General features: G+C 45.6%; 9 protein-coding genes across 9 annotated transcripts; 3 read left to right on the top strand and 6 right to left on the bottom strand.

Annotated features, from left to right (window-relative positions):
- Window positions 1-412: 412 nt before the first annotated feature.
- On the bottom strand, window positions 413-1951 carry BGW36DRAFT_463821 (uncharacterized protein; the record flags this gene model as incomplete). Its single annotated transcript, XM_046222233.1, has 1 exon — window positions 413-1951. The coding sequence occupies exon 1, from the start codon at window positions 1883-1885 to the stop codon at window positions 413-415; it is 1473 nt and encodes a 490-aa protein (XP_046069935.1). The 5' UTR covers window positions 1886-1951.
- Window positions 1952-2496: 545 nt separating this feature from the next.
- On the bottom strand, window positions 2497-3788 carry BGW36DRAFT_399373 (putative alcohol dehydrogenase; the record flags this gene model as incomplete). The annotated part of the gene is made up of 4 exons (XM_046218513.1): window positions 2497-3266; window positions 3332-3488; window positions 3570-3618; window positions 3673-3788. The coding sequence occupies 4 exons, from the start codon at window positions 3786-3788 to the stop codon at window positions 2497-2499; spliced, it is 1092 nt and encodes a 363-aa protein (XP_046069934.1).
- A 1590-nt stretch (window positions 3789-5378) lies between these two features.
- BGW36DRAFT_384618 (uncharacterized protein) lies at window positions 5379-6679 on the bottom strand. The gene is made up of 4 exons (XM_046216816.1): window positions 6516-6679; window positions 6224-6463; window positions 5968-6170; window positions 5379-5916 (listed from the first exon to the last, which is right to left on the bottom strand). The coding sequence occupies exons 1-4, from the start codon at window positions 6543-6545 to the stop codon at window positions 5517-5519; spliced, it is 873 nt and encodes a 290-aa protein (XP_046069933.1). The 5' UTR covers window positions 6546-6679; the 3' UTR covers window positions 5379-5516.
- Window positions 6680-9099: 2420 nt separating this feature from the next.
- On the top strand, window positions 9100-10758 carry BGW36DRAFT_430278 (fungal-specific transcription factor domain-containing protein; the record flags this gene model as incomplete). The annotated part of the gene is made up of 2 exons (XM_046220823.1): window positions 9100-9786; window positions 9913-10758. The coding sequence occupies 2 exons, from the start codon at window positions 9100-9102 to the stop codon at window positions 10756-10758; spliced, it is 1533 nt and encodes a 510-aa protein (XP_046069932.1).
- Window positions 10759-10969: 211 nt separating this feature from the next.
- On the bottom strand, window positions 10970-12551 carry BGW36DRAFT_301199 (putative amino acid transporter; the record flags this gene model as incomplete). Its single annotated transcript, XM_046211670.1, has 2 exons — window positions 10970-12195; window positions 12257-12551. The coding sequence occupies 2 exons, from the start codon at window positions 12549-12551 to the stop codon at window positions 10970-10972; spliced, it is 1521 nt and encodes a 506-aa protein (XP_046069931.1).
- Window positions 12552-13337: 786 nt separating this feature from the next.
- Window positions 13338-14950, bottom strand: BGW36DRAFT_409780 (ergosterol biosynthesis ERG4/ERG24; the record flags this gene model as incomplete). Its single annotated transcript, XM_046219120.1, has 4 exons — window positions 13338-13379; window positions 13434-13575; window positions 13633-14040; window positions 14097-14950. The coding sequence occupies 4 exons, from the start codon at window positions 14948-14950 to the stop codon at window positions 13368-13370; spliced, it is 1416 nt and encodes a 471-aa protein (XP_046069930.1). The 3' UTR covers window positions 13338-13367.
- A 669-nt stretch (window positions 14951-15619) lies between these two features.
- Window positions 15620-17271, top strand: BGW36DRAFT_300741 (cytochrome P450 CYP52T1; the record flags this gene model as incomplete). Its single annotated transcript, XM_046211648.1, has 2 exons — window positions 15620-16041; window positions 16095-17271. 2 exons carry the CDS (start codon window positions 15620-15622, stop codon window positions 17269-17271), a joined length of 1599 nt encoding a protein of 532 aa, XP_046069929.1.
- A 157-nt stretch (window positions 17272-17428) lies between these two features.
- BGW36DRAFT_384614 (uncharacterized protein) lies at window positions 17429-18379 on the bottom strand. The gene is made up of 3 exons (XM_046216815.1): window positions 18111-18379; window positions 17948-18048; window positions 17429-17866 (listed from the first exon to the last, which is right to left on the bottom strand). Exon 1 carries the CDS (start codon window positions 18370-18372, stop codon window positions 18217-18219), a length of 156 nt encoding a protein of 51 aa, XP_046069928.1. The 5' UTR covers window positions 18373-18379; the 3' UTR covers window positions 17429-17866; window positions 17948-18048; window positions 18111-18216.
- Window positions 18380-18410: 31 nt separating this feature from the next.
- Window positions 18411-20122, top strand: BGW36DRAFT_384613 (phytanoyl-CoA dioxygenase). Its single transcript, XM_046216814.1, has one exon. It carries the CDS (start codon window positions 18784-18786, stop codon window positions 19690-19692), a length of 909 nt encoding a protein of 302 aa, XP_046069927.1. The 5' UTR covers window positions 18411-18783; the 3' UTR covers window positions 19693-20122.
- Window positions 20123-20130: the final 8 nt, after the last annotated feature.

Raw genomic sequence — 20130 nt, 5'->3', positions numbered from 1 at the left:
CAAAAGCCACTTGTGACGTTCTTTCAAGGGGTTTCCCCATTCATTTATACATACTTCCTTGTTTGATTCATAGTTGATGTAAAACAATACTCGGAAGATAAATGACAGTGGCAAGAGATTATTTGACATCAGTCCTCTACATAATTCCAGTACTTTAGAGCACCGTGGTTCTGATTGTAGGTGACGGACACGTGTTAGACATCGTCAAAGTTTCAAATCACTAAATTTGAGGCAGTACTAATTTCGAGAAAGTGATTTACCTGTTCTAGTTTCGAGATCCATGTTTCTCGTCAGTCAAAGCTTTGTTTGTTACTTCGCAAACACAAGGCGTCACAGGATTAAGATATTCTCAAGTGTCAGGTCATAACTTCATATATCTTTGTTTATGATACTACTATTCTTTGTTCATGCGCTAGATCCCAAGCGATCGAGTATTTCCAAACCTTTCGTCTCGTACTCTTTGTAGCTTCTCCAAATGCTTTCGCGTTTCTTCAAACTCATAATTTAGCTCTGTTTGGGAAGCGACTCGGTATTTCATTTTCAACACAGCTGCCGAAATAAGGAGCAGTCCAATAGAAAGCAAGTAGGCCCATTGGCCAACCTGACGTGGACTTTCCTGTGACGGACCATCGTTACGAATGTACCATTCTATCCACACGACAAACGCGATGACCGTGAAGGGACTAATAATGATGCTAAATAGCAAACCGATTAAGATAGCGACATCGCCAAAAAAACGAAACCATAATTTTGCAAATCGAACACTGAATACTGCACAAATGTAGTCTCGTATTTTGAATTTCTGGCCAGCATTGTTCGTGGCGGTGGTGCTGGTTGAGTTTTCCTCGTCCCGAGAGCGATCAACGGGTTTTGATGACGCGACTGCCTCCCAAAAATTGTCTTTCAAGTCATTCAAAATTTCCTTTCTATTTCTCCATATTGCTACCGGCTGTACGGAGCGAATATGTGAACGATAAGGTAATACTTTCAGAGTCATCAAAACGCAATTCAAAATAACACAAAGAACAATCAAGGTATAGATGTATCGTCTCGAGTAGATGACTCTATCCCAAAAATTGTTATCGTTCCCCACAGCTTGCCGATTGTATGAATCTGATACTACTGCTGAAGCCAAGGATGTCTGCTGCCTCAAGATTTGGGTTGTGTTGAAACACGGATTGTAGCAAATATCACCCAGCTGATCAAATTTCGTCATGTTGGAGAAGGTACTCCAAACACTTTCGTTCCAAGTCGAAGTTCTCCAAGTGTCCTGCCATCCATCACTAGTTGTCGTCTCAAAGGGCGGAATATCTGGATAGCAAAACATGTACTGCTTCGGAGTTCGTTGTAAGGTTGGCCAATATACTAATGCGCAAATCGAGCCGGCTAACATTAAAGCATTCCATAGACAGAAAAGAATATTCCGAGCACGATTGTGACTTAATACCCGAGACCAACATTGCAATGGCAGGAAGACTAGGTACCCGGTCACCACGATAGCGAGAATAGCGTCAGCATCGAGCTCGAGAGCCGCCGGCTGGACCATCACCTGGTCCGCATTGATGACAAGCGCTGGAAAGTCATCTGATGAAAGTCTGGTATCATTTTGCTGCATCGCAGAAGAAATATAGGGAATGGTGACTGGGCCGGGATAGTGTTGCTTGGCAGGACTTGCAACTAGGATGAAGGACTGGAATGCAGCCGTGCCTGCGTATGTAGCTGCGGTGCCTAGAAACACATCTGCTAACCACCCTGTCCATCTTGTGACGCAGCTCGCCAAGAGAAGAGAGTAGAAAAGATACCTCGGGCAGGAATCGTAAATGGTACTTATCGGGTAGTAGCACAAGGCTTCCTGCGCAACGAACAGAGGTACATTGTCCGTCATTGGTATACTTGATCAGAGAGAGCCTCGTTATAGCCAAACCAACATCTGGACCAATGGCAAAGCACTTAATGGACAGAACAACAGTATTTTCTCTTTTTTTCTTTTAATTTTTTGACTTTTCGTAGGCTACCTAATCCGGTTGGGCTAATCCATATTTAGATACAGACTAGCCTTTATAGGGTTAGTGCATAGGAGAACAAGAGACATTCAAATGCATCGTTTTGCTTACCAGGCCCTGTTTTGATAGTAATATGATTGAATGAACGATGCTCAGTATTCTGAATTTATGCGTCTTATACCACACTGGCAAAAACAGGGCTAATCGAAGCTCTATTCGAATATAGATTCGAGTTTACTTTTGTGGACAATGACGTCAACCACGATTTAGAGATTTAAGCTTGTTTGCTGAACCGAACCATTTGTAAGTCAATCGAGTATCCATGGTGTATTGCTTTTCACCGACCCGAAATTAGAAGTATTATGTGGAGCATGGAAGTCAGATTTGTTTATCAATCGATATGCGAAGTGATGGTGGTTGTGGATATGTGACAGAAAGCAAAGCACAAATCCAGAGTAGTACTTCACATTGCTAACATGTTTGGGAAAAATCTCTATCGCAGGTCGAGCACAACTCTTCCTTGCAATTTCCCCTCATCCATCTCCTGGAAAACTTTTGTCAATGAATGCATTCCTTCAATGCGTACATGAGCCTTGATGATTCCACGAGCTGCAAACTCAAGCACTTCGTTGGCATCCTGGCGATTGCCAACTGCCGAGCCGATAATGTTGCATTGTTTGGCAATTATCGCTGCAGGACTGGAAGAGGCAATAGGGTCCGTTCCGTGCTCTGGCAACCCAACGCACACTAGAGTGCCGTTGAAACGCAGGAATCGTAGGGCATGAGCATAAGCTTCGTTAGAAGAAGTGCAGACAATAGCAGCATGAGCACCGAGTCCGCCTGCCAGTGCCGCAACGTGGGAAGATAAAGCAGTGTCCTCGACGTCCTTTGGAAACTGCGTGACGTCGACAAAGTGCTCTGCGCCCGATGATAGGACAAGTTCAGCCTTACTCGGGTGATCGATGCCAATAACACGCAACCCCATGCCGCGGCTAGCGAGCTGCACTCCCAAATGGCCCAGACCGCCACCAGCACCAGCAATCACTATCCATTGCCCTGGTCGAGCATTGCTACGTTTGATAGCAGCATACATAGTAGTTCCTGCGCAAAGCATGGGGGCTGCTTCGGCAGAATCGAGATTGTCGGGAATTGGCGACACATAGTTTGCTGGGCTAACCACATATTGCTGGAAGGTTCCCGGTGTGAAGTATCCAGAAATCTTCTGGTTAAAACACAGACCGTCTGATCCAGCTTGACAGGGTTCTGCACGGATCGAAAGAGTGAGATACAACGGCGAACAAACCAGATGGAAGGGAAGAGAGACGAACGACAAATGCCGCAGGTGCTCGACACCCACTTGACTCCAACACGGTCTCCGATCTTCACTCCATCTACGTCGGCTCCTGGGCCAAGTTTAACTATGTGACCGACGCCTTCATGTCCACCCACTTGGCCCTTTGGTGTTGGGGCAGGCAGTGTGCTCCACTACGAGCAAAGTGAGCAAACGATAGAGACCACAGTTTGAAATCCATGTCAACTTAAACGGTATAATTTGGATGAACATACCGAGCTCATCATGACGCCGAAATCAGAATGGCAAACGCCGGAGTGAGTACTACATCCTATGTTAAAACTTTCCTGTAAATCTGAAAGAAGGGCTTGACCGTACAGACGGATAAGCACCTCTCCAGAGCCCGGTTCAGGCACCGAGTGCTCGACAACCCGAGTCGAGATCGTGCCAGGCTCATCGTAGATGATTGACTCCTGGACGGATGGTATATTCATTGCGCCTTTTGTATAAATTGCAAGTATATAATAGCTGTTTCACGCTTGTTCAGGGCAGGAGTCAACCTTGAGGTTCCTTCGACTTTATATGATCAACTTCTAGTGGTGTTCTGGTCAGGTTTGACGCGAGCGAGCTTTCTTATAGAATCATCAGGTCCTATCATGCTGCTCAAGAATCAGAGATTAGTCTTGAAAATTTTTGTGCGATCTTTCAGTAACCAAAACCGGAAACACCGACGCTGGGAAGGCGTTTAGATAGCCAAAATTGACTGGTTCGATGTTCAACATTAGTGGGGTGTTTTCGAGTCTGATAAGCCCTTCACTTTTTCTTTTTTTTTCCTTCTTCTTTTCTTTTTTGCTGTCGCCCAACATACTTCTCCTCGGAATCACGTGTCACCCCTTAAAAGCCGAGATTCAAGGACCGATGGATTTGGGAAGTCTCTTACCTAGCTACCAGCTGGACAATAGGCTTTGGGATCTTGCGGCAACAGCCGCGTAGTCGAAGTCGGTTAGATAAGACCTAAGGCGGGAAAACGAAATATAACTAGCCGACGATAAAAGTTTAAACGAACAGGCAGGGCGTTGGAGGCTCGCAAAGAATTCCTCAGCCACCATGCGGGGAACTTTGCGATTATTACGGACCTTGTAAACACAGTGACGGTCCTTCCTATAGTGCATCTACATTAGTAGGTATTTTAAACATATTTAGAGTTAACTCGTGTTGTAAGGGTGGTCTACATATGAGTACTAGTGTGTAAACTGACGGCATCTTAATTCTAGACCATCAAGAGAAAGGTGAACTCGTTAGAAGAGACCTGACCGTGTGAGCCAACCTCCTGACATCGTTGCTCTCGGGATGGAAATGCACCATATTTATCCAGCTTTGATCCGTGCCTATCTGGGGCAGCATCGAATTCGAGACCTGGTCTGTCCGCAATCGAGCTGTCACCATCTTCCCAAATGTGTACCGGACCCTCTCCAGGCGAGAGAAGGGAAGGCATGATCGATTTACTCTGATCTGTGTTATTTGTTGCGAAGTCTCTATTACCGCCTTCCCGGGACAGATCAACTTGGCAGGCAGCTTTGTTCAGAGCACAATTTGTGCATGTGTCTCCTTGAACCTGCACGTCGCAGCGCACCCTCCGTCGTCAGCAGTTGATACAAGCAAACCCAGCACGTGATTTTTTCCTAGGTTTGGCCCCTTTATGGAGAAACAGAGCGCCGGCCTCCTCTAGGTGACCTTCAGGTTCGTGTACCATTTTCTCGATGTAGATAAAGCGATCGTTGTGCAGCTGGAGACTTTCGTGCAATTTGCATAAAAGTTTTTTGCCTAGCACAAAATCATTTACGTAGACTAGAATCTAGAGCACCACATAGTGTGAACTTTTGGGATTTGATTACTGAAGGTTTGAATAGAGGTTGGACATAATTAAGTTGTCTTTCTATTGGCCACTCTAATGACCGGTTCAAAATTACCCCCAACAGAACATTACCTATCCAGGATAGCCACATCATTCAGCTGAATAACTTGAGGGAAATGATGGAGTAATTATGTGGAAGTATATAAATATTATAACTACGGGTATAATGTCAGTATATACATACATTGACTAAGCTTAAAAGAATCAAATATATGAACACATTAAGCCCAAGAAATTGAGCTATAATATCACCTTATCTCTTTCCGACAAGAGACCTCAAGTATATAGTAAGTCAACAATTTAATCTTCAAGATGTACCAAGGAAATGCCATTTCCGCGAGTCGGCGCTAGGACGGGGGTGTTGTGAAGTGACATGCTTCAGGTTAAGATATGGTCGGAGGGATGGAAGACATGCAACCACGATGCCAACATAAGAATCAATAGCACATAAAAGCTCGGTGGTTGTGGCTGACACGTTTGGATATGTCAATAAAACAATTAAAAAGCGCAGAAGGCAGGCGGTTATGCTTAATAGACCGAATCCAAACGTAATGCAAAGCCCAATTCTTTTCTTCCAGTTGAGCCGGAGGTTGCGCAGTATAAGAAAGGGCAAGACGAAAACGAATACATCCGAAGAGAAGTGAAGCACCCAGGTGGCAACCCAAAAGGTAAAGTAAGAGTGAGCGTTGCAGAAAGGAAAATTAGGCCTAATGATCATTAGAACTAGGAAAGATCGTTTCATAATTAACTCCACTTACTCCTGTGTCTTGCTTAGGAGACAAGCTAGGGACACGAATAAGATAGATGCAAAATAAGATAGCCCGGAATAGATTGTAACTATCCACAAAGAATAGTATATCGTCCGGAAAACGGATGGGAAAAGATGGAAGAAAAGGCTAAGGAGGGCCATTTTGTTTAGATAAAGTGTCGTTAGGAGAGGAAACCATGAAATAAATAGTAGCTATTGAAGCTTAGCATACAATCCAGAAATTTAAGATATCCGCTCATACTGACCTTTTGCGTTAGATGACGTCTGTTTGCGATGGATTCGAACTTGAGCCAAGTAGTTGATGGATTCAACCACCCTAGTTTTTTTAGCTCGATGTCGAGAGCTGCTCCCCATATTCCGCTTAGCCACGCAAGGCATATGAAATAGTCGCTTAGAAACAGCCGTTTCCGCTGCAGGAGCAACTGAAGGTAGAGGCGTGCCAGTATCAAAGCGAGACAAAAGCCAAGCACTGTCCATTCGACAGCCTTATGAGGAGTGAGTGGAGAAGATATACAAGGGTTAGGTTCATTTACTCACGATGACTGTCGCTGTAGATACAGCACGCATGGTTCTGTATTGTGCTGCTAAGAAATGAGATTGAAGCTCAGTACCGCTGTATGATCTGCCGTGGCTCAATCAGACAGTAGCTTTCGATGCTTAGCATTGCTGCAAATTGGGGTGCACAGCCACGAACGTTGCTGCGGACAACAGCCTACTACGGTGACCTGGAGCAACTGGTGCTTTTAAGGTTTTGATTTACCGTGATCACGCGATGCTGGATGAGCCACACATTTTTTACTTTGGGTCGAACTATGGGAAGTGGAAACCGCGTACCAATAATCTTCGCAGCTTTTCAAACCTGGTTCAAAGCAGTGTACGAGGCAAAAAAGTAATATTTCTCGAGTTGGCTGTGTCCATGATACATGAGTCATAAACGGCACTTGCACTTATACTGTCATTGTTGGTAAGACAAAAAGGCGGGCAGAAAAATAGTAATCTAAGAGGACTACTTCAACCCCCCTTCCCCTCCCCATCTATTGGCTTCACGAGAGCTATGGGCTCTAACCTCAGCCGTTACACCAGCGGGAAAATGGAAATAGTGCTCACCTTTCCATTGGACAACGGCAGACTTGGCTCATAAAACAGAAACTATTCTCAGATAATTGATTGCAAGTCAAGCACAACTCGTCCTTGCAGTTTTCTCTCGCTCATCCCTCGGAAGGGCCTTGTCAGTGAGTCCATTTTTTGATGCGTACGCGAGCTTTGATGTCCCACGAGCTGCAAACCTTAGGACTTCGAGAACGTCTTGGCGATTGCCAACTGCTGAACCAAGAATATGATAGTGATTGGCGATTATGGCGCTAGGATCGGCGCAGGCGATAGTCTTTGATTCCTTCGCTGGCAATCCGACTCACACCAAGGTACCGTTCAAACGCATAAAGCGCAGGGTGCGCGTATACGCTTCGTTGGAAGCAGCGCAGACTATAGTAGTATGAGCCTCGGATCCGTCTGCTAGCGATATGATGTAGGAAGAAATAGCATTGCCTTGATCGTTATTCGGTAACTGGATAGCATCGACAAAGTTCTCTGCGCCAGAGGAGAGGACACTTGCTGTACTCCGTACAGATGGATGAGAGCCTGCCCCGTCTCTGACTCAAACATCGAGAGTTCAGCAATTTGGGCCGATACCTGACCCGGCTCATTGTAGACGATTTGGTTGCAAGAGCCGGGTGCAGTTTTGCTTGCGGCTATCTAAGCGCTTATCGCTCTCTTCACCATCTTAACTCCTGTCGAGCACAGAAGCTACTCAACTTTTGCCACCATAAGACCGGAAGGTCCCTGTTTCCAGGATGCCTCGATAAGTTAGTGCATAGAATCTCGTGTGGTACGGCCTAACCTGCTTGTGTTCTCACGTGCTGTCCTGGGACACCGCTTCTAGGAATCGATGGCTAGGCGGCTTCGCTAGTCAAGTGATGACCTCAAATCCAGAGTTCGGGTTATCATCACAGCATTTACCTATTTTGTATCTCAATTGGTGGGCCCAAATCACAGTGAATAGACCGATATTCTGGGAAGTCCTGACTATCCAATGTATAATACAAAATCAACCACACACGGAAAGAACATACAATCCAAAAGGTCAAAAAGATCAAGAGTACTAGGTGCAGAGCTTCCCCTTAGTTACGGGAATTGATAGGCACAGCACACCTCAACTTAGTCATCAATTCCCCTTCGTTAACTAATAACGTAATCCACAGGCGAGCCGGCCACCCCAAAACACCATACTTAATGCCATATTTTAATCCCTCTATATTTCAACCTGCAATACTTTTCTTCCGTTTAAATTACAGGTCCTGCATATTTCTAGGCATAGCAATAGTATATCTATATTTTAAGCCATTCAGAGTATTGTTTCGACAATTTACTATTAAATACTGTGTATTTTTTACATTTGGATATAAAGTTACATATCTGGGTTCATACTGAAACCAATCCCTTATACTTCAACTGTAGATTGAAAGTACTATACAGATTATATATGCCTAATATCTTATTCTAAATAGATATGGTTGTTAGAAGCGTAACGGTAATGGGCTTGGTGATCAGAGTTCTAAAACTGCATCCGTCGTTACTTCTCACATTGGCAGCTAGCTCGGGAATGTTGAAAATACGATGTACTATAAAAATTTAAACACGCGGCCACACTTCTGATATTTAATAACATTCTGCCGGGCAAATTCCGTGTGATTTATGACGGTGTCAGTAATAGGGCTCGATTATTTCGAGAAAATTTATCACGTTCTAAATCTCATCATTGAAGGCGAGATAATAAAGTCGGCCGTATCTGTTGTACACAAAATTAAAAGGTGCGTCCAGAGTGTGTGAAACTTACTGATACAGATGCGCTGTACTAAAGACCTCTTACTGTATTTACGGGATACGTAATGGTATGTAAAACGCAAAATCCCCACAATCAATTACGGATCTGCCCCGCTTTCCGGCATGTCCGTTTTAGCTTTATCGTCGGCTAGTTATATTCCGCTTCCCCGCCTCCAGGTCTTATCTAGCCGTCTCCTCATCCCCTCAGTCGGACTGCCTTCAGGAATCAGCCATTCAAGCTATGTCGCCTGATTCTGGGAGAAATGCAGTCAGATTTCCTCGGCAGAGGGTACGGTTACCCTACCCTCGTTCAAGATCTGGATGCCTAGTTTGTCGACGTCAGCACAAGAAATGTGATGAACGTCGTCCAGCATGTTCTCGCTGTTTGGCAAAGGGGAAGGATTGCCAATGGCCAGGTGCTGTTCGGCGTGAGGCTGATCTCGAAAAATCGCCGTCCGTCCATGACGCTCCGTCTCCAATCCGGGAAGTCCCTTCTGATCCAAGCCCCTGCAGGGAGGAACCGTTCTCCTCAACCTCCACCTCCAACGATGTTGTAGAGTTGGAGGAAGAGCTTTTGCGTCTGCTTGCACCACCAGGTTGCTCCTTGGGCTCTGTGTCCTCCATGTTTTTAGCCCACTTTGTCGGCGAGACCAGCAGATACATGACTACCGTGAGCCCGGAGAAGAATCCGTTCCTAACGCACATTCTCCCCCTGGCTTTCTCTGAGGAGTTGGTACTCCATTCATTACTGGCTCTTGGAGGGGCCCACTTGGAAAGTAGACAATCCTCTCCCGAAATCAATACATGGGTATGCCGACACTATGGACGAGTCATACATCTACTACAAGACATCATTTCGCAAAAATCAGACCAGCCAATTGACTGGCTTCGAGCTTCTCTTGCTCTGTTGATGCTGTACCTTTTTGGAGTATGTTCATTGCCTTTTACTTAATCAATCTCCTCCGAAACCCTTACTGCGCATGTAACAACCGCAGACTGGCGCTGATTGCCATATTAAGGCTTGATATTACAGACCTGACTCTTTATTCACTAGGTTTTCAATTCCATGCAATCTGGAGGTGCAATTGTACATATTCGAGCCGGGAAGAAAGTTATCCCAAAACTGTTGAGTGCTGCTTCGTCGAAAACGAATAGTATGCGAACACTATGCGGTATAACATTCGAGTTATACACCTACCTGTCCCTTATAACCACCCCTACCCCTTATGACAATGGGACACCATCCGAGCTGGATACTCGCAACTCCCTTTTGCTGTCCTGGGAACTTCTCAAATCCCATGGAGGTTTTGGCGTCATTGTTTCTCCAATACATCGATACTTGGAGATTATCCCGCGTGTGGTTGCCCTTTGCACACGCCGCCAATCAGAATTGACCTTCAACGAATGTTCTTCGGAAAGCTTGATGGTTTTCAATGAGCTGATGGCTATCATTAATACTATAGGCTGTGAGGATGACTCGGGATCCGCGCTAAATCTCGAAGCCCGCCATAGTCTCTCGATCTCAGCAGTTTATCGTCATGCCTTGACAATCTTTGCATACGATGCTATGTGGTGTGGTACCATTGCCAGTGACGAGTCCCGTCTATTGATCGTTCGTCAGCATGCTCTTGGTGCGCTGACATTATTACCAACCTTAATGAAAACGCATTACCGGAACTTACTTCTGTGGCCAACTATCGTGATTGGATCTTGTCTTCTCAACGAAGAAGAACTCGATATAATTCGATCGGTATTGTCTACTACCCAGCCAATATTTGTGATTATGAAGATGAGAATGATGCTTGAAAGACTTTGGGCTGAGAATGACCCTGTCTACTTTGGACCCTATGGATTGCAAAAACACATGATGGTACATGACACTGTTATCTATCTTGCATAATGCGGTACTTTGGGTCTATTATGTCGACACATGTATTATAACACAGTGTGAGATTTCAACAGAATGGCAATTATGGCTCCACCTATGGAGAGACGATGCACCATGCAGTATTTGTATGCCGTTATCAGACTGATCCCTAATTCCATACTTTGCAGCCCACCTATACCCACGTTTCAATTCCATTGAAGTCAAATTGCGATTGAACAGATTCTCAATCTGACTGTTCAGGTAAAAGACCGCGGGGACACCGAAAAGTGGCTCTAACCCTGAACCAATTCGCAAAGACAATTGACAAAACGACACCAAAGATCACTGGTGCCCAGTTCATAGTATCCAACGTCACAGGCACATATTGGGGGAAGCAAACAAATAAGGCACTGATAATCATCCAGCATATTGCGATAATATTGATGACAGGACCAGCGGCTCTGAGGTTAAAGTATCTATTCGAAGGGAGAGTTTGGAAATTAGCCAGACGCAGGCAGGTTGGCATAGCGTAGGAGGTGGTAAAGCAGACTACCGATGCGCCGAATAGTCCATTTAACACTGTGAGAGGCGCAAAGCAAAGGATAGAGAAGAGCGCACATGCCCCACATGATGCAAGTACAGCGTTGAAGGGTGTCTGGAAGCGATCATTGACTGCCGAGAGCAAATTTTCGAACGGCAAGCCTCCCACTTTCGCGAAAGACCAAATAACCCTGCTGCAACCTGTGATAATGCTTATGAGGCCGTTAAGTGTCATGGTCCAATATATCAGGCAGACAACAATAACGAATGCTTTTGATGGCAAGGCGTCCCAGCATATCTGAAGAATAGGCATACCCGCCAATGGTTGGAGAAGGTTTTCCGGATGGGTGGTACAGAAAATTAAGGAAATGACCATTATCAAACTGCCGATAGCAGAGAGACTTGCATTCGCCAGCATGACAATTGGCACCTGTCTCTGTGGTTGGGGAAGTTCTTCTGCCATGTGGGCTGCTGTATCAAACAAGCAGACAGTCATCATGCCGGGAAGGAGACCAAGAAAGAATACCAGTCCGTCTGATGACCAGCCAGTCTCATTGACAACATCAATAAATGCTGTCTTTGCAGAGGCTTTTGGGTTCACGGTAGCGAGTAGGGTAATGCAGATAAACAAGGCTGCAATATTCAAAAAAACAACCATAAAAGCTGTCAAATTTGGCACCATACTGATGAGCAGCGTGTTCAATATGAATGCGACAATTAAGACAGCGATGACGAGAAGAAAGATTTGCCACGAAGTAGGCTCGTATGTGTCTGAAACAAGCTGGCCAAAGCTGACAAAAAAATCAGCCGAGAAGACCGCGGTTCCAGCTGAAGCGAAGATCCATCCAAATGTTGTCATCATGCCATTCAAGTAGCTGAGAAAGCGCGCATAATGAGGCGGACTTAAAGTGGCAGTCCAATATACTTGCCCTTAAAATGGCGAAGATAAGATTAGCAAGATCACAGAATTTGAACGTGGATGGAACCTTACCAGAAGTATGCGGATAGGCACTCGACAGTTCGGCCAAGCTCAATGCTACCAGAAGTTGCCCGATTACAGCAACTAGGAAGCCCCAGAAGTAGAAAGGGCTACCCCCAACCCCGGTTATGAGAGTGGTATAGCCAGCGATTCCAAGAGGCGCTGCGGTAACTGAAAACTGAATACCTATGGTACTCCACAGGTTGAACCGATTCTTGTCAAGCTGTGTCACCTCATAGACTTGGCCCTCCCGCCTTGTCTCCACAGTATCGAGAGCTGGGTGAGGTGGGGCTTTTTCGTCAAGCATCGCGGCGGTCGTGATCTGTTTGTTATATCTTGGGCTCCTATCACACTTGGGAGGAAGGTTTTTGTTGTCTAAGGAAATTCGATAAAGTGGTGAGGGTAGGAGGATTCACAGACTATCTAGAGAGCGGTAACATATATACTCTACGAGATAGATTGAAATGTACAGAGGGTTGGCCTTATTCAGTCGACTTTTGGTGAATGTACCCCGCGTCTGAACCAGTAGGCTTATCTACGCGCCAGAACCTTATTACCGATACTCTCTAGAATTTCTATCTCTAGGAGCTCTAGTGCTTCAACGATAATGTTCCGCATTTATCAGGTCACCTGACAGCTGCCTCTATCTGCCACAGCCCCCTAGTGGCTTCTGGGCACCAATAGCAGTGCCCTTTGGAGCGCGTAGACAAAGCTTCTGTTATCATAATGGTAATTACCATGATTAGCAGATGTATCATAAGCGAACTAGAACCCGATTCCTTTAATTTCCATCTACGAGGGGCTTGTTCCTTTCAAGATATTTATAATATTTAATTTGCTATGTTCAGGACTCATGAACATAAACTAGAGTTCTTTCAGTTTGCGCTCCAATTTTCCAGCATGAATAGTGTTGACTTGAATTCGAGACATTATGTAATGCAAATATCTCTATTTAGCATTGAGAATGAGCTCACTTAGGTATGAATTCTAAACTGTGCCAAGTCTTCACAATATAATCTCGCGTTATTTGGCTTGGGACAAGCGTGGCTATAGGAAATTCAAGTAGCGTCCCGCTTCAGAAAATGTGCGACCCTTTAACTCCCGTATTATGGCCGTACACAAACTAAATCACATACTTCAAAGATATTAATAGCTTTTCCCCGCCAGGAATTGACATTATGGAACTTACTGGGATAAACAGATAGGGGACTTCTCTCTCATAGCGAGTCCAGGCCTCTCCATACTTTCTTCGACACTTGTTAATATCCCTCTTGGTGCGATGGATAATCATAACCATGAAGAAAAGGAAATAAAACCAAGGAAACGGGCTTCTAATAACGGAACATTAGCTATCACCGCTGATACTTTTATGACAGAGAAATACATACCTGAAACCGGTGATTAAACCCCAGGACATAGAGAAAAACATATCAGGAATATAGTTCGGTTTCCGGACTATTCCAAACCAGCCATCAACCATTATGCTATCGCCTGTGTCGGTCTTAATCGTTTTTGGGTTTTCGATCGCCTGCCATGGCACCTGAGGAAATGTATTCCGTTTGACGAGCTGTCCCTTTTCCTTGTGGCGAAATGCGTTTTTCTGACCATTTGCGCTGTCCCACATCCAGTAGAAGAAGAGATACATGGCAGATAATAGTGCAAGGTTGTAAAGGTTCCATCGATATTCGGATGGGTCATGGTTGGCCAGGTAAAGGGCGCAATGACAATAGGTGAAAGGCACGCCAGCCATATTCCAGAATGTGAGCAAAAACCCCAATTTTTCGAAATACATATCCCTTTTCCATACTTAGCTAAGAGAACCTTTTGAATTGCAATATTGTGGTATGCTCACCAGCTTGTAATAATCATTTGCTCAGCTTTGGCGCACGCATTGACGTACAGGTAATGTGCTCCAGCCAAGAAGATAACTTCGGCGGGGACATAGCCATAAGTTTCGTAAAGGCGAGCCGCGGCGGAGCAGGTAATGAGGAACAAGATAAACCACGGGATTCTCACCTCATAAAACATCTTGAAGTCCAGGATACCAATGCGAGGATTCAGTTCCGCGCCCATGAAGAAATCATAAATAACAGAGCCTGACAGCCTGTGGGTGCGCCCACGCACTATAGCTCGAATATATACGATAAAGCTGTTCAAGAAACCTGACAAGATAGCAACACTCATAATGGGTCCAAACTCGTCAATCAACGTGTACATGGGAAATACACGAGTAAAATGGAGCACAATGGTGATAGCAAGGGTCGCATAGAAGCTGCAATAGGCGGAGCAGTAGTATAGAAGCCTTTTCCCACCTGCATGCTGCAGGGGCCGACCCAAGTTCCAAACACCAGGCATATAACAGTACATAACTGCCTCCATGATGAAAAATGTCCAGTAGATAGCCCATGCTTTCGCGGATGGGTAGGCTCCCTCATAGACCAATTGGCTCAAGTAACAGATGAAGTCAGGCCAGGACTGGTCGGGGTCAGGGAAAGGAAGCATACCATCATAGTATGTTGCACCAATCCACATATACCACATCAAGAGAGGAAACCCCGTCATCAGCAGCGCAGCACCCACTGGACCACCAAACTCAAATTCATCGGATGCACCATCTGTGAATTTGTTTGTGATTTTTGACGCACTTTCTTTCGCCCATTGAGCAGGTAGATCAGCGGCATTAGAGTTTCTTTGCCACACGGCCATTTGGAGCAATTGACTCGATATCAGAGTTGGACTGTGCGCTGGCGGTGATCACAAATCCTTGAAGGTTTATTTTCAAGGGCGCAGCTCTTCAAGGGTACGATTTAAATCTTATTATATGAATGCAGAGTTCATCTCAGGTGGATCCATTGGCCTCGCAGGGCCGAGGAACCTCGGTTCCTTCTTGCCCTGAGACTGAGACGGACAGCAATACCCTGAGGCCTGAATGCCCCATACTTTGACCGATGATCCGTTTGATTTGGACCCAAGTTTCAGTCGTGTATAATTGCCGGGAATTAAGCGAATCCCACTAACCTTGCGTCTAGATAGTATGGGAGTGTCAATGGTGATGAAGAGAATGTCGGTTCGAGTAGGTGGCGAGTTGAACAAATTTGACGTGAGGCGATCTGTTTCGGCGTACTTTGTACGGGGTAGGATCGAGCGACTAGATAAGAGATGATAGCCGCCACCGCAAGGAAGCTTATACAGTCGGGTGGGTCATCATCCGTGTTGAGAAGAACGACCAAGAAGGTAATGCTATTATCGTTTACCTCTAGTCAATAAGTGTATTCCAAGTTATATATACTGTGATCAAATCCAACGAATAAGCGATTTTGCGGTTTTGTTCAAGATACTTTGATCACCACCACTGAGGTTAAAGTATTTGCGGCGATGATCAGTCTTCAACAATTATCATTCTCGACTGCCCTCGAGGCTGTTCTTCTCATTTATGTTGTTAAATGGGCCCTGGTCTCATTGATGCATGCCCAGCGAGCTCGGCGAATGGGTTGTAAGCCCGCCTTTGTCCGACCGAGCAAGCTTCCGCTGGGTATTGATATTGTGAAACGATATATGGATACGATGGAGGAGCATATCCTTCAGAATGATGATTTGGTGCTATACGAAGAGTTAGGCCGCCGCCCGACGTGGAATCAAAATCTCCTTGGTTCTTGGCACCACATAACAACAGACCCAAAGAATGTGCAGGCTATGCTTGCGACGCAATTCAAGGATTTTGAGCTTGGCCCTTTTCGGCGTGCTATGTTCAACCCGGTCATTGGGAAGGGCATCTTTACTACTGATGGGACGGATTGGTATGTTACACCTTGATGATCTCAGAGGTCATGTATATTGATGTGGAATATAGGCAACACTCTCGCTCTCTTCTTCGCCCACAATTCACTCGAGGCCAAGTTGCTAATCTGCAGCTGGAGGAACAGCACTTCCAGCACCTCCTCGGTCGTCTCCCAGTTAAATCTGACTCGTGGACGTGCACTGTGGATTTGGCGCCCTTGTTTTTCAATCTGACTCTAGACTCTGCAACCGAATTTCTCTTTGGACAGTGTGTGAATTCTCAGATTACTTCATTGAAGAAAACTCAGGGGCTCAAGCCTGCGGAGCCCACACAAGATGGTCTACCCGACGGATACTCCTTTGGTCAGGCTTTTGACCGAGCCAATGGAGTGGTCGCGTACCGAAGTAGGCTGATGAGTCTGTACTTTCTCTACAATCCTGCGCAATTTCGCAAAGACTGTGCAGAAATCCAAAACTTTGCCCGTTTTTATGTCAACCTTGCTCTTACTGGGGGCCTGCAGCCTGGGGAGAACAAATCTGTCCCAGGGGACCAAAATGACTCTGGCTACGTTTTTCTCCGGGAACTTGCCAAGGAAACACAAGATCCCGAAGAGCTTCGTACTCAGCTTCTCAACATTCTACTGGCCGGTAGAGACACAACGGCAGGTCTTTTAGGATGGACGTTTTATCTACTCTCACGTCATGTGGATGTTTACGAAAAGCTACGTACCGCTGTCATTGAAGCATTTGGGGAATTTTCCAGTACCAATACTATTACCTTCGAGTCCCTGAAGTCATGTTCCTATCTGCAGCATGTTTTGTCTGAAGTTCTACGACTTCATCCAGTTGTTCCTGAGAATGGTCGCCGCGCGGTCCGAAACACTACACTCCCTCGTGGGGGCGGCCCAGATGGTACATCGCCAATCTATATCCGCGCTGGGGAGGATGTTGGCTACAACGTGCATGTTATGCATCGCCGGAAGGATATCTGGGGTGATGATGCTGACCAGTTTCGTCCTGAACGGTGGATAGGACTCAGACCAGGATGGGAATACTTGCCCTTTAATGGTGGTCCAAGGATCTGCTTGGGACAGCAATTTGCCCTCACTGAGGCTGGATATGTGGTCGTGCGGATGCTTCAGCGATTTGACAAAGTGGAAAACATGGACCCGTCAACAGTGGTCAAACATAAATACACGTCGACCACTGCCCCCGTTCAGGTCCTTGTGCGACTACATGGCAGTTCCTAATGGATAGTAGATAGATGCGCGTGGGTAAATTGACCAAGCGTTTTCAGATTTCTATAGAATGGAGAATTTCATGTCTTAAACAGAAACACTGCGAGAGAATCCTTGCAATTTAGAAAGTCCACCAAAGCTTACCTAGATAATTGGACTAAATGAGTCTGTGAACCGGGAACGCCTACAGCTTGATCTGGATGGTCCAAATCAATTCTTAGGTCCGAATCAGTACGCACGTACCAACGTGTAAACATGGTGGCGACTGAAGACTGCCGAAACTATCAGAACATGCCATTGATTCACCTCAACCCGGGGTCGATCACCTTCGCGAATTCAACGACAATGGGAGGGGAATTAGGTATAGATCTCTGTCGAGATACGGTGCGGTAAGTTACCACCTAGACAGGGATTATACCAAGTGACCCACTTTTCCCTATTGTTTCGTATAGTAATTTGGTATCTATAGTATTTCGGTCGTCGTAACACCGAGTACTAGCGCCATTCTCAGCATATTCATTTTCTCTTCAATCAATCAACCTTTGGCATCCAAGATTGGTTCCGCTTGGTCCTATCCACGATCCCATTCGCCTACGAGGATTACTAGCTTATACTGTGTCAGCTTGCTCTGACAATCTCTTTTGATGTGAAATCTTTGTAAAAGATTAAGCGAAAGGACATCACGAACCACTTTAGCGTCTCTAGCCGATGGCTAATCGTTCTCGTACTCACATACAGTGACTAAGCAAATTTTTGGACATCCCACACTTTGACTTGATTACATAAATTCTGCACGTCGTAAGCCTGGATTAACTCTTCATGATATTGATAACGATCTTGAAAAACCTAACTCGTGCAACTAAGAGGCTCCCTGGTAGACACCAAAGTGGGTTGGTTATCAACCACTCATGATTATATCGCACTGTATACAATTCCGAGTGTTCCTACCACCGGAATTTAGAAAGAGTATGTTGCTATCCTAGGCGGCCTGGAAGTGGGTCTCTGTCCAAACTTTTGCGTAGTCACTGGAACTGTGGGAGCCAATTTCAACCAAGACAGGCGAATATGCAGATTCCAAAAAGTGTTCCCAGAAGTTAAGGGGTAGTTCGGCATTGGAATGATGGCAAGGCAGCAAGGACGATCCCTAGGAAAATCCAAAGCAGCGGCTAGATAAGAAAACGAACTAAGGCATGTGGGGTGAGATGACGTACAGCAGCGATAACAGACCAGCTGGAAAGGAGTGCGGTTAGCGATTAGATTGGAGACCCGAGACTACCGTCCATAATCAAAACATGCCCGCTCTCACGGCTCAACGACGAAAGCAGGAGAAGCCTTTGTGTTGGGCTGAGGGAGAGGGCGCTGGAAAGCCTTTTCTTGTTGCCTGATGAATCTTGGCTAAAATCATGATGTCCGCTATAAATAACCTGTGCTCAATGACGGAATTTCCTATCCACAAGTCTCACTTGTCGGGCTGTTGACATAAAGCATTATTTGACAATCCTGGATCATCGAAATTCATTCACCATGACTCCAATCTCTGTTCCTCGCGTGTCGCCAACAGACAATCCAGAATCAATCACCCAAACCCTACGCGAATCCGGTGTCCTGATTATCAAAGGACTTCTGTCGAGAGACCAGTTGCAGGAGTTGAATCACGAACTTGACAAACCGTTGGAGGCCATCCAGTCGGGCTCCAAACACAAGGTCGACAAGATCCAAGACTTTCACGGCAGTAATACAAAGCGCCTCACAAATGTTACAACCCACAGCAAGATATTCCGTCATCAAGTGCTTGAGAACGAATTGGTCCACGCCGTGGCTGAGAGGGTCTTCCACCAAGACTCTGGGACGTACTGGATGGGTGCCGCTCAAGTGATCCAAATCGGACCTGGCAACAAAGCTCAAGTGCTTCACCGGGATCAAGGCCAGTATCCAATCTTCAATCTTTTGGGCGCGAAGGCACCGGAGGCGACTATCAATTTCCTCATCGCCCTGACAGACTTCACCGAAGAAAATGGCGCCACCAGAATCATTCCTGGATCTCATATGTGGGAAGACTATTCCAACATGGGGTCACCCGACCAAACGATTCCTGCCATTATGAAGGCTGGCGATGCTGTCCTGATGAGTGGCAAGACAGTTCATGGTGGTGGTGCCAACAAAACTAAAGATGAGAACCGTCGTGGCTTAGCTTTCACACTACAGTGTAGCTATCTGACGCCAGAAGAAGCGAATCCATTCATTATCGGATTGGATACCATCAAGCAACTATCCCCTAGAGCGCAGCGGATATTGGGATTCCGTTCGCAATTCCCGAAATTTTCGCCCGGTCTCTGGCAATCCGACTACTCCGAAATTGCAGACGTTATCGGTCTCTCGGGAGAGGATGCCGCCCTTGAACGCTTGAAACGGGAAAACAAAGTGACATTCTAAGTCATAAATTGGCTATGCGCCTTTGCCGGCGCATGGAACGTCTCATGGAGACTTCAGTCCTTTCTGCAAAGGTATCATTCCATATATTTTGTCCGTCAATCTCGGCCATCATACCACGTGTTGACTGCATGGTGATGCATGTCAATTGTACGATAATCTCCTCTATTAAGCTATGGACGTATTGAATCAATTTAAGTCTGTTTTAAATGGCCACAATCGTTCAACAGTATACTTCCCAACAAGCTGTTTCCTAGAGCGATGTATTGCATTTGTATTGTTAAATTTACCGTCGCAGTGCCTAATTTCTCTAGATAACGTCAACTGAGCTGAATCAGCAGCTGTGGCATTAATTCCTGCTTTAAATTGATATACCACTTCAATGACAATATTCGCACATCTCTTTCATCTAGATTCTTGAAACTGAGAGCACTACATAAC

This window comes from Talaromyces proteolyticus (assembly GCF_021365285.1).
Source record: "Talaromyces proteolyticus strain PMI_201 chromosome Unknown BGW36scaffold_9, whole genome shotgun sequence".
NCBI lineage: Eukaryota > Fungi > Ascomycota > Eurotiomycetes > Eurotiales > Trichocomaceae > Talaromyces > Talaromyces proteolyticus.
The sequence above is the reverse complement of the archived record's forward strand: the minus strand, read 5'-3'. Positions and strand labels throughout refer to the sequence as shown.

Excerpts from the sequence above, each read along its gene's own strand:
- BGW36DRAFT_384618 (XM_046216816.1), bottom strand. The coding sequence starts at position 6,545 with ATGCGTGCTGTATCTACAGCGACAGTCATC. Across the intron at positions 6,464-6,515 it reads TATCTACAGCGACAGTCATC|GCTGTCGAATGGACAGTGCT; the intron begins GTGAGTAAATGA and ends ACTCCTCATAAG. Across the intron at positions 5,917-5,967 it reads CTCCTAAGCAAGACACAGGA|GCCTAATTTTCCTTTCTGCA; the intron begins GTAAGTGGAGTT and ends AATGATCATTAG.
- BGW36DRAFT_384614 (XM_046216815.1), bottom strand. The coding sequence starts at position 18,372 with ATGCCGAACTACCCCTTAACTTCTGGGAACACTTTTTGGAATCTGCAT.
- BGW36DRAFT_384613 (XM_046216814.1), top strand. The coding sequence starts at position 18,784 with ATGACTCCAATCTCTGTTCCTCGCGTGTCGCCAACAGACAATCCAGAA.